Source organism: Bubalus kerabau, chromosome 16 (assembly GCF_029407905.1).
Source record: "Bubalus kerabau isolate K-KA32 ecotype Philippines breed swamp buffalo chromosome 16, PCC_UOA_SB_1v2, whole genome shotgun sequence".
Classification (NCBI taxonomy): domain Eukaryota; kingdom Metazoa; phylum Chordata; class Mammalia; order Artiodactyla; family Bovidae; genus Bubalus; species Bubalus kerabau.
In genome coordinates, this window is record NC_073639.1 from 44,324,857 (window position 1) to 44,337,999 (window position 13,143).

Sequence of the window (13,143 nt, forward strand, 5' to 3'; positions counted from 1 at the left end):
CTAAAAAAAGAAAATAAATAAACTTCCTTGGTCAAGGAGGCTTGAGACATAGGCCCTTTTGCTAGTACCCTGCAACCCTGTGGCGAGGAAAGCTCTCCACTTCTGTTTACCCCAGTGCTATGTAACACCTCTCACTATCTATGGTAAATACCAGACCTTCTCTTCAGGCAAATGCTTCATGAATTTTAGAGTTCTTAGTTTTCTCATTATACAGCACATATTTGGCATCAAAAACCTATTGGATTGTGACTCACTAGCAAATTCACTTCTGGTAACATCTATAGTAGCTGCTGAGCATCTGCATGATGACTAGCTAACAGTCTTACCTGTGTGTATTAATAAGTACTCAACTGGGGTAGTCAAGGAACCTCTGCCCCTGTTTCCTCTGAATCACCAATGAGGTTGTATGACAGCCCAGACAGCAGATGCTGCACTGACCAGAGAGATGGTTAAAGCACAGATGCAAAAGAGGAAAGCAAATCCACATTTCCTACCTGAGCTGCCACCTCCTCCATTTTGTGAACAGCTTTAGAATCAAACAAGACTTGTCTGCCTCTCCTTTCACAGTCCTGGTAAACGATCAGGCGAATCTCGTTCAGGTCCAGCTCTGAACATGACCAACTGTGGATTAACAAGAGAGAAAGGAGTAATGTTAGCGGCAACACTCAGGCTGGTCACAGGAAGACGAGTCTCCCAGCTGGCATGCACGCGCACATGGAAGACAGCAGCATGCGAGATCTCGCAGATGGGGGCACACAGCCCTGGCTGCAGACTGACAGCCAGTGCCCGTGATCAAGGCTGGGAGCGCTGCTGAGACAATAGATCACTGGAGAGAAAAATTCTCCTTCCAAAGCAACTCTGGGGACTTCCCTGGTGGTCCAATGGATAAGAATCTGCCTGCCAGTGCAGGAGACACAGGTTTGATCTCTAGTCCGGGGAGATTCCACATGCCTTAAGAGCAACTAAGCCCATGTGCCACAACTGCTGAGCCTCGGTGCTGCAACTCCAGAAGCCCGAACGCCCTAGAGCCCATGCGCTGGAACAAGAAGCCACTGCAACAAGAGACCTGTGCACCGCACCTACATCCAGCATGATCAAAAATAAATAAAAAATTTTAAAAAGCAAACTCTGCTCAAAGACGGCAGGCAGGAGTGGCACAGGTGTGTGGAGACAGCTGACCCGGATGCCTGGGTTCCGGGGGGCGGCACGGCTGAGGTTGGAGGGCCCGGAGTGTTCCCACCTCTGCACCATCGGACGGGAATCTGGAAGCAGTCAAGAGAGCCCTCGTTCCTCCTCCCCTAGCCACCCAGTCTCAGGCCAGTCAGAGAGGAAAAACATCGCCTGGAACTTATTCTTTTCTTCTACTATGGCTGGTTCTGACATGGAAGTTTGGAAAACCAAGTGCATCACTGCACAGAAGCTGAACTGCTGACAATGACAATCAGCCATAAAGGGAGCGTGTTTTTTCCTAAGCAAACCAAAAGCCACCGAGACAAAACGGCTCCAAACACAGGTTCGTTCTTCAGCCACAAGTGAAATCAGGACGCGAAGACTAAGAAAGGGCTGCACTGCTTTGGGCTCTTCAGTTACAAGTCTGTTAATCCATTTGTTCAACACAGATCTGGGCACCTGTGGTCACTGTGCTCCAAGCTAGAGGTTGAGCAGCTGGTTAACTAAGCAGGCTTGATCGCTGCCCTCAGGGTGGACATGGTTCAGTGAGGAATACTGGGCGAGTCGTCATCTATAAATGTGTAACTACAGATTGTCCAAGTGCAAGAAAGAAAAGGATGTAATAAGACTCATATTTTCAGGTTTAAGCAGTGGGGGAGGGCAGGGAAGTCCCTAGGATTTAAGGAAGACAGAGCTGGAGAGGCAGGTGGGAGACAGCAGGCCAGCCCATCTCCGAGGACAGCGAGTGGCCAAGGCCAACAGGTCCATAAACTTAGTCTACACTTTCGAGAAGTTGGTCCACGCCTAGAGGGGAAGCCGGGCTAGGGCAGAGCAAAACTAGAAGCAGGAAGGCCAAGTAGAATTTATTCTAAGAGTTCAGGGCCTTCAAATGAAGGCTAGTGTGATGGCAACTGAGGCAGGGGGAAGGGGGGACAGATGCTGGCGGCAGGTACATCCAGAGGCAGAACCGACACGGTTCAGTGTGGACGGAGGCCAGCGGGGTGCCAGCTGCTGACAGTACTGACGTAAGAGGGTGGGGTACAGATGGAGAATTAGAGGACTGATGGACAGGCAGAGTACACTGTAAACCCAAGGGATGGGATGGCAGAGCCAAGTCAGACACACAAGGTTTCAGATTCAAACTCTCTGAGATCCCATTTCTCCATCAGCATGAGAGTATTAACACCAAGCTCACAAAGTTGAAGCAGGGATTACGTGAAAGTGTTTCACACAGAGGCTGACACAGCTAAGTGCTCCAGAACAGCGGTAATTTCCTGAAGAACTGTTGATGTCACAATGTTTTAAGGATATCACTACAGTGTCTAGTCCCCAACCACAAACGGCACATCACTGGTCCTTTTCTTTTCAGGCCCTGGTAATAATGAACACGTGCTTTTCAGGGAGCAGATTTGTTGTTATAAATTGTAGCCCCCAAAGCATCAAGTTCTGGTTGCACCTTCTCAACAACCTGAGCTCTACGCAGCCAGGCCCAGCATCGATCCTTCTAGTTTTCATACAACATGGCGAGTTTGTTTTAGAAATCTTTTATCTCCCACTTTCAATCCAGGCCTGGCTGGTCAGACACATTCCCTGACCCCCACCCGGGCTGCGCAGCTGGGGCCTGTTTTTTGCCATCACGAGCTGAGAGCCGACCTGAGGACCGGGACACAGGAGGAAGAAGAGGGGAGTCATCAGCCAGCCATTCCTGGGGAGCACAGCTCCTGGAGCCAGTTCTCTGTCACCCCAGCCCAACAACTCCCAGAGCCTGTAACTCAAACCACATTTTACACAAAATCATTATTAAAAACATCCTCTGCAATTACTAAAAATACAGCACACAGGCTGAAGTCATTAAAAGAGAAAATTGACAAAGATCTAATTGTCTTGTATTTTCTTGTTCAAACCATTTTGCCCCAAGAACGATATTTTGCCAAGACAGCATTATCATTTACAGAGCAACTTGTAAATTATCATTACAGAGCAACTTGTTCAGCCCTTATTTTTGAGGGGTAACACTGACTCAAATATCAATCAAACTGAGGACAGCCCCTCTGGAAGAACTAAAATTTCATAAAGACCCTTGTGGCTCAGCTGGTAAAGAATCCACGTGCAATGCAGGAGACCAGGGTTTGATCCTTGGGTTGGGAAGATCCCCTGGAGAAGGGAAAGGCTACCCACTCCAGTATTCTGGGCTGGAGAATTCCATGGACTGTATAGTCATAAAGAGTTAGACAAGACTGAGCAACTTTCACTTTCACTATCAGTTAAGTTCAGTTGCTCAGTCGTGTCTGACTCCTTGCAACCCCATGAATCGCAGCACACCAGGCCTCCCTGTCCATCACCATCTCCCCAAGTTCACTCAAACTCACGTCCATTGAGTCGGTGATGCCATCCAGCCATCTCATCCTCTGTCGTCCCCTTTTCCTCCTGCCCCCAATCCCTCCCATCATAAGAGTCTTTTCCAATGAGTCAACTCTTCGCATGAGGTGGCCAAAGTACTGGAGTTTCAGCATCAGCATCATTCCTTCCAAAGAACACCCAGGGCTGATCTCCTTTAGAATGGACTGGTTGGATCTCCTTGAAGTCCAAGGGACTCTCAAGAGTCTTCTCCAACACCACAGTTCAAAAGCATCAATTCTTCGGCACTCGTCTTTCTTCACAGTCCAACTCTCGCATCCATACATGACCACTGGAAAAACCATAGCCTTACTATGGTTTTGACTAAGCAATGTCTCTGCTTTTCAATATGCTATCTAGGTTGGTCATAACTTTTCTTCCAAGGAGTAGATCAGATCAGATCAGATCAGTCGCTCAGTCGTGTCCGACTCTTTGCAACCCCATGAATCGCAGCACGCCAGGCCTCCCTGTCCATCACTAACTCCCAGAGTTCACTGAGACTCACGTCCATCGAGTCAGTGATGCCATCCAGCCATCTCATCCTCTGTCGTCCCCTTCGCCTCCTGCCCCCAATCCCTCCCAGCATCAGAGTCTTTTCCAATGAGTCAACTCTTCTCATGAGGTAGCCAAAGTGTTGGAGTTTCAGCTTTAGCATCAGTCCTTCCAAAGAACACCCAGGGCTGATCTCCTTTAGAATGGACTGGTTGGATCTCCTTGCAGTCCAAGGGACTCTCAAGAGTCTTCTCCAACACCACAGTTTAAAAGCGTCAATTCTTCGGCGCTCAGCCTTCTTCACAGTCCAACTCTCACATCCATACATGACCACAGGAAAAACCATAGCCTTGACTAGATGGACCTTTGTTGGCAAAGTAATGTCTCTGCTTTTCAATATGCTATCTAGGTTGGTCATAACTTTCCTTCCAAGGAGTAAGCGTCTTTTAATTTCATGGCTGCAGTCACCATCTGTAGTGATTTTGGAGCCCAGAAAAATAAAGTCTGACACTGTTTCCACTGTTTCCCCATCTGTTTCCCATGAAGTGATGGGACCAGATGCCATGATCTTCGTTTTCTGAATGTTGAGCTTTAAGCCAACTTTTTCACTCTCCACTTTCACTTTCATCAAGAGGCATTTGAGTTCCTCTTCACTTTCTGCCATAAGGGTGGTGTTATCTGCATATCTGAGGTTATTGATATTTCTCCCGGCAATCTTGATTCCAGCTTGTGCTTCTTCCAGCCCAGCGTTTCTCATGATGTACTCTGCATATAAGTTAAAGGAAAGATCTAAAACTACCTGAGAAAACCACTTTTCAGGAACTGGAGAGGGGCCCCAAACGGCACATCAGGGTTTCCAGGAGTCAAGCCAGCAGGAACCAGGGTTGGAGGTGTCTGGTTTGGTGCAGCAATTTGTCCCCTGGGATCCACAGCTTGGGCGTCTGATTCCTTCCCTGCACATTTACAGGGACCAGGCTGGAGGTGGGCTCAGTATGTCCAGTGGAACCGCAGTCTATGAGAGAAGGACACTTCGGAAATGCTCTTCCTCTGACTCTCACACGAAGAAACAAAGATCACCAAAGAAAATTTCACAGGCAGAGCTGACAGAGCCGTCATGTGATCTCAGAATGTGGATGTTTTAAGACTCAGGTATGTGGGGACTTCCCTGGGGGCGCACGAATTCACCTGCCAACGCAGGAGACGCTGATTTGATCCGTGGTCTGGGAAGATCCCACATGCCTTGGAGTGATCAAGCCCATGTACCATGACTGTTAAGCCTGTGATCTAGAGCCCAGGAGTCACAACTACTGAGCACGCATGCCTAGAGCCTGTGCTCTGCAACAAGACAAGCCGCTCCATTGAGAAGCCCATGACACGCAATGAAGAGTAGCCCCGCCCCCCCGCCTTGTTGCTACTAGCGAAAGCTCAAACAGCAACAAGACCCAGCACAGCCAAAAATAAATAAATGAAATTATTTTTTAAAAAAAGAGTCAGGTACGATAGGGAACTTTAAATGGTTCAAAAAAAGGGAAAAAGAAACTACACAAAACCAACAAAGCCCACCATGACGATAACAAAGGCTGGCAAACTCTGTCCATCCGCCCAGGAGCTCCAAGCACTGGGTGCTGGCTTGACCAGGTGCTATGAGAGACATCAGGAAGAGAAATCAACAAGATCGGTGCCCACCTCAAAACATAATCTGAAGGGGGAAGGTCAATGTACAAACCAATTAGCAAATGCTGCTTTCACAGGAATATAGACAAACATCCCTAGAAAGAAGGAGAGGTTGAGTTCGCCTAGTAGGGGTGAGAAGTGGGTCCAAGTTACAGATGACATGATGCCTGGGACATGGGTTACCCTTCAGGAAAGACCAAGCTCCCACCTAGTTTGGCCACTTTCACTGGAGGTGACTTTGGGAAAGCGTTGACTCCAGAGCTAAGCCTTTCCAAAATGCAGCCCTCACACACCTCACAAAGCTGTTGGGAAGACAGAGAATAAGGACGAAAGTACTTGCAAAACTGTAACCGAGAATCAAAAGTGCATTCAGATACCCAGTCCTTTAGCTGAGATCCTTGGGGCCAGATGTTTCAGAATTCAGACATTTTTTTTTTTTAATTTTCAAAAGACGTTTATACCACAGATTATATAACAACTTCTCCAGGGTATGAGTTGTGTAATCAAACCCCAACACGAAACAAATTAATATTTCACCAGTCCAAGTGATGACTATTCAAGTGGATTATCGAGAGACAATAAATAGTCTTATATATAGTTCAGGTGGGTTCCAAAGGTTTTCTTCAGAGATCTCAGGATTCAGGGACTGTAGGATAAAAGGTTGTTGTCCAATGTGAAGCTTGCCATGCCTAAGGGTAGGTCAGTAGTCCCCCCACAACACCCTGGATATGAGTGGTTCCAGCAAGCTGCCAGCTGGGGAGGCTGTTGGTGGCTGGGAGCATGGTTCCCGCCAAGACAGCACTATGAATGACTACGCCAGTCACAAGCTCAAACCACAGTCTTCACCCACTAGGTTCCCACAGCAATGACGGAACATCATGAGTCATCATACAGCCTATTTGGGACCTACAAACAGGGAACTATGAGACACAAGAGGAAAGAGAACCCTGTCCTTCCTTCCTGAGCTCAGGGTCACGTCAGATAGAACTCTGAAGCAGGTGGAGTCTGTGTGGTGCCCGTGGGGCCGCCACCCACAGCCCCCAGCCTGGGCCACCCTGCGTGGCCCCCAGGCAGGATGGAGCATCTGACCCCCGGCAACCTCCTCAGCTCCAGCCTGGCACCCCTTCTGTAAGTGATGAGCTGCAGCCAGAATGACCTCCAGGCCCTCCGACTCTGACACAAACCATCTACCAGGTGTGCAGTGTACAAAGTATAACAGGTGTCCTCAGCCAGAGAGGACAAGAGAAAACAAAAGCCACCTTCGCGGACTGACCATGACTGAGTGACCCTGGCCTTCCTTGATGGGCTCTGCACTGGGATGCAGAAGCAGGCTTCTCAGTACAAACACATCTCTAACTGACAGAATGGTCCAAAAATGTTGGCAAAATATGAAGGTGAAAAGTGCAAGTTCTCTCAAGGCTACGGAGACACCGAGTGGGCAGGAGTCACCAAGGCGCCCTGCTCCAGCCAGCATGCCGCCCGGCTGGCTTCCCAGATTCTGTTATTATTAACAGGGTCTTCTTTTCCTCCTCTTTAAAAACTTACAGAATCTCTAACCATGACTCATATTTTCCAAAAGGGTTCTTTTAATTCTTAAAAGAGAACTAATTCTTTTTTTGTATCTAGAAGCTACAAATTATCTGTATTTTTTTTTTTGATCCCAAAGCATACATTAATTCAGTATTTCCTGAGCTAATTCTTTCACGCTCTTGACAGCATAACCCAAATCATCAACATGCATCTCTGTGTTCCAGGAGGGCTGAGATGTAACTTTCAGCTCTGCTCAGAGCTACCTTGCATCAACATGATTGCATATCTTTTTCTGAACGTAAGGTTTCCCATCCTCCCCTCCACCCAGGGAAACTCTCTACTCATAACAGGTAGGTGAATGAATTTCTAACAGTCAAGACACAGCCTCATGTATGAGGTATTCTACATCCATTTAACTTTCACACAGATAAGGAAATAATTCTTTTTCCCTAGAGGCTTCTCAAGGTCAATTTTCCTAGATTTTCAGAGGTTGGAAGTATAACTCTCCATAAGATCTTTTGTTTACAAAATGGGAAAGTCAAAATAAACAGAAACTTTCCCTATTTTGGTGTATAAAATATTATACCTATTAAGAAATGGGTATAGGTGAGTAGGTGGGGGAGCAGTCAACAGAGTAGTGCTGAGGACTGGGCTGCAGGGCAGAGGGCAAAATAAGGAAAAAGAGGGAGTGGGAAAGAGAGCAAGAGACATGGGGGGAGGGGTGCTAACACACAGACTCACATACTCTTTGACCTAGATATTCCACTTGTAGGAATTAATCCTACAGATCAACTCGCATTGGTCCAAAATGGTTATGTACAAAAAGCGACGCACAGCAACACCATTCAGAGCAGCAAAGGACCAGAACAAAGCATCCGCGTGGGATGGCATGTCCCTACAATGGGGGCTACACGGACACGACCCCGAACTGGGATGCTCCTCAGGCAGTGACACGGTATGCATTAGGACGTCCCTTTAACTGGAAAAAAGAAGTATAGAGCACTATGTATATAAAAGGGATAAAACTCTGAATTTCACTGTATTCCCATAGAGTCTGTCTAGAAGATCTGTAACTGTGAGACTGGTGGTATCTGGAGTAGGACGCTGGTGGTTGAAAGAGAGGAGCAAGCGGGTCCCTCCCCACAGAACAGAGTGAGAGCCCCCCGTGTGAACACCACCCCATGCACCAGTGTCAGGGCCACAGAGCAAGGGGTCTGCAGACCCTGGGCCGGCAGCCTGGGCACTCGCCCTCGCCCACCGCCTCCTACCCACGCGGCCCACCTCCCTCTGCACTCTCAGCATCCCCACTTGCAGAATGGGGGTGGCAGTGGTCCCCACCTCGTGAGTGCTTTTTTGAGGGTTATCTCTGCTTATCACAGAGCCAGGCAGGCTATGAGTGTGTGCAGGTAGGTGCTAAGACTTCGTGCTTTTTCAATATTTCACCACGACTGCACTCTTTCTTGAAAAAATAATGAAACAGGAATACAACAGGAACACTGTTTCTTTTAAAACCCATCAGAGAGTCTAATATTGTCTTAAGACAAATAACCTTAATGACAGCTTGCTCTATAAAGCTTCTGGTAGCTGAAGCCCGAGGCAGTGGGTGGACTTCCAAGGGGAAACCATCTTACTGAATTATAAGCAGTCCGATTCGGTTTCAAATATGTAGTCCGGCCTTGTGTGTGTTCAGTTGCTCAGTCGTTCTCTCTTTTGTGACCCCATGGGCTGAAGCCCACCAGGCATCTCTGGCCTTGGAATTATCCAGCCAGGAATACTGGAGTGGGTAGCCATGCTCTCCTCCAGGAGATCTTCCAGACCCAGGGATCAAATCTGTGTCTCCTGCATTGCAGGCAGATTCTTAACCACTGAGCCACTAGGGAAGCTCACAGTCTGGCCTTAGACAATGGCATTTACTGAGCTCCCTTCTCAGCATCCACAGAACACACTTCCCTGCCCCTTTTCACCCCTGCCTCCCCTGAGGACAGGACAAAGTTTCCAAGAAAGCAACGCCCCCTCTCATTTATCAAACCCATTTACAGGTTTCAGTTTGCTACTACTGTTTGGACTGTGTTGAATTGATTTCCACCGTATTACAAACTGTCCTTTTTTACTGCATAATCTCGGAGCCTAGAGATGCTGGTTCCAGAAGGCCTGAGGTCTGGGTACAGACAGGGAGGCTGGTGATGAGGGCTGCACAGCACATGAGAAATACCTGCCTAATCTCCTTCTAGAAGGTACCTGAGCTGGCCTTCACAGGTGTCCTTCACAGGTGTCTTGTGTTCTGTTTAACATAGAAGTTGCTGGTGCTGCTGCTGCTAAGTCGCTTCAGTCGTGTCCAACTCTGTGCGACCCCATAGACGGCAGCCCACCAGGCTCCCCCATCCCCGGGATTCTCCAGGCAAGAACACTGGAGTGGGCTGCCATTTCCTTCTGCAATGCATGAAAGTGAAAAGTGAAAGTGAAGTCCCTCAGTCATGTCCGACTCTTAGCGACTCCATGGACTACAGCCTACCAGTCTCCTCCACCCATGGGATTTTCCATGCAAGAGTACTGGAGTGGGTTGCCATTTCCTTCTCTAATACATGAAAGTGAAAAGTGAAAGTGAAGTCCCTCAGTCGTGTCTGACTCCTAGCAACCCCATGGGCTGCAGCCCACCAGGCTCCTCCGTCCATGGGATTTGCCAGGCAAGAGTACTGAAGTGGGGTGCCATTGCCTTCTCCATACATAGAAGTTAAGAGACTTGAATAAGGATGGAACCCAAACCAGTGTCTCCTGACCCCAAATTGTGCTCCTCCAACACTGCTGGGTCATCAGCTCCACATCATGAGCAAACAACTCGGGGTCATGTGCTCTGCACCCTAAAACCTCCCTCTGTATTTCTGTCTGAGGGTAAAAATGCAGTATGTTTGAAAAATAAAAAATGCTCATGACACAGTGTTAGGGCTGAAAAACAACACAGGGTTATGTATACAGTATGACCTTGATTATGCAGAAAAATGTGATCAAGCATTTTTTAAAAGGTTCACAAAATCCAGCTCATATCAGCAGCTCATATCACAAAGGATTCATCTCCCTAACATATAAAGACTAGTCAGAGATCAATGAAGATTTGCAAACCAATGGAAAGGTGGGCAACAAATGCAGATAGTTTACAGAAAAACAAAACTAATATGGTCTTTAAACATAGGAAAAGATGCTAATTCTCACTCTTGGAAAGAAAAAAGCAAATTAAAACAAACCAACCAACCAACCCAAAGGTAAGATACCCCACACAAGAGAAATGCAGGCGGAGGTGCAAATCGGTGCGACCACAGATGGAGGGTAACTAATCACAGCTCTTAGGGTCCCCAGTGTTTATAACCTTGGATGCCCGACCCCATTTCTGGAACTAAACAGACACAAACGTGTGATTGCAGTGTGTTTGATAAAAGCAGAAGACTGGAAACAAGTGGACAGGACATGGATGAGGCAAATTAAACCCCTCGCTCTCCATCCACCCCACGGAACATCAGCAGCTGCTGCAGACGGTGGGTGTGTGCCCACAGCCAAATCCACAGGGCAGGCCTGGACCCTGGGACAGGCAGGCCACCCTCTGCAGGGGAAGGAAGGATACATACTGACTTACTTCCACACAAAAGAAATGTAAAAAGATACAGTCTACGCAAATTGAATTTTTAAAATGTAGGAAGAGGAGGGATAGTTCTGAGCTCTGAAGGCAAAACTCACAAGAATATTCAGTTCTCCCAGGGAAGGAGCAAGGTTGGCTCATCAGAAGTGGGATTTTGCTCCACTGGTTCTGAAAGGGAGTTCCTGACCTTAGGGTCCACTCCCGGCTGTGGACAGGTGTGGGATGACGCAGACAATTAAGATCAGGAGCTGCCCCTGCACCTCCTAAGCTTGGTTTTTAATTATATGGCCAAGATAGTTGATGAGCTGGACTGGAAATGGCCGGGTGGGGAAGACAAGCCTTGCAAAAGACAGCACCAGAGTGCTGTCCTAGAGAGAGACTGGCAGTTGGTACCTGAGGCCAGAACATGCAAGAATGACACAGAAAGGCCCTGAGTGAGGAAGGGCTCGTGGTTCATGCCTGTTGCCACGAGTCCTCTGTGACCCCACGACAGCGTGGGGAACCCTGAGCCATACGGCCAAGGGGGCTGGAGAAAGGGCCCCTCCTACTTCTCACCCACCTGCCTGCTCCAGGTGGACACCCAGGCCCTTTGCCTACTGTTCCTGGCATCTAAACTACCCTTTCTTCATTAAAAAACAGTCCATATAAAAACGAGTCCAGCAATCTTTAGAACAGCTCTAGTCATGAGAGCCAAAACCATTCCATCACTGAAAAAACTCCAGCTTGAAAGTGAAAGTGTTGGTTGCTCAGCCATGTTCAACTCTGTGTGACCCTATGGACTGTAGCCTGCTAGGTTCCTCTGTCCATGGAACTCTCCACACAAGAATACTGGAGTGGGTTGCCATGCCCTCCTCCAGGGGATCTTCTCGATTCAGGGATCTAACTTGGGTCTCCTGCATTGCAGGCAGATTCTTGACCGCCTGAGTCACCAGGGAAGCCCATGGTCAATAAAATATGATCCAGCACTAAAAAGGGATAAAGCGCCATTACATGCCAGAACGCAGGTGAATCTTGAAAATATGATGGTAAATGAAAGAAGAAAACCACGAAGCATCATATGCTGTATGATGCGTTTACAGGAAATGTCCAGAAACAGGCAGATCTATAGAGACAGTAAATTCATCGCTGATTAGAACCATTTGTAGAAGACTAGAGGATGAGAGCTAACTTTGGTGGGTGGTTTCTTTTAAGGTTAATGAAAATGTTCTGAAGTTGATGTGGTGAGGACTTTACAACTCTGTGGACACAGCAAAATTCAATGAAGTACACAAAGACTTCAGATGGGTGGGTTGTATGGTACATAAATTATACCTCGATAATATGACTGGAGACATATTAATATGTCTTTTTATTTTTCTGAAAATTATTGACTGGAGACGTATCAATATGTTTTTAGAGAATGATACAATTATAATCACCGTGTGAAAGATGTTAGAGCTTAAAAGTGATCAAGTGTTCATAATGCAACTAATGTTTGTTGCTCTTATTCATATTTTGTTCTGTTAGGTTTTTGTTCCAACCTTGTGTATACTGTACACACAAGCTTTACTGTGTACAGTTTTCAAAAATGACACATCACAAAATTTTAAGTGAAGAAGAATTTTTCAGTGAATTTTGAGCAGGTACTTTCTCTGACTGTCTGAGTGACATATAACTAGTGTGTCAGGAGATGACAGCTCTTCAGAATATAGTCTTGGTTCAGATGATGTGAATATTAGACTAACAAAATGACAAAAGCCTTAGTGACTGATTCTGACACTGAAGGTGAACATGAAACTCATGATGCTAGAGAAGACTTTACAGCTGTGTCAGTACAGACTTTACAGTGTGTAACTATTGAATTTAATAACTCGCCAAGGGTTAGTGAAATAACAGAATTAATTTTTGGCTGTCCAAAATAAAAATCTTTGGCCACAGGCATTAAGTTTCTGCAAAAATCCCCTGGTCAGTAATGAATTAAAAGAAAATGAGATTCTGTTTCCCCCTCCCCACCTCCAAGAATGGGGGGCAGTGGGATGCCGTGTACTGCTGGTGAGAAAGGAGACGGGACACCTGCTTTGGAGAACACTGAATAAAACAAGAGTCATAAGTCCTAAAACCTAAACTCCAGTCTTCTGTAGGCACTCACCCTACGAAATTAATGCTGACGTGCAGACAGGGACATGGTGATACATTCACTACAGCATTGATTATAATAGTAAAATTTGTTAAAAAAAAAAAAATGAAATGCTCATGAATAGGCTAAGAGATAC

General features: G+C 46.9%; 1 protein-coding gene across 4 annotated transcripts in view; it reads right to left on the bottom strand.

Annotated features, from left to right (window-relative positions):
- FNIP2 (folliculin interacting protein 2) overlaps positions 1 to 13,143 on the bottom strand; it is a 129,489-nt gene that overhangs the window by 67,203 nt on the left and 49,143 nt on the right. For all 4 annotated transcript variants that reach the window (XM_055550643.1, XM_055550641.1, XM_055550642.1 and 1 more), the window contains exon 2: positions 495 to 621. In XM_055550643.1, the coding sequence (XP_055406618.1) occupies positions 495 to 621 (127 nt within the window). The remainder of the gene's footprint in view (positions 1 to 494; positions 622 to 13,143) is intronic.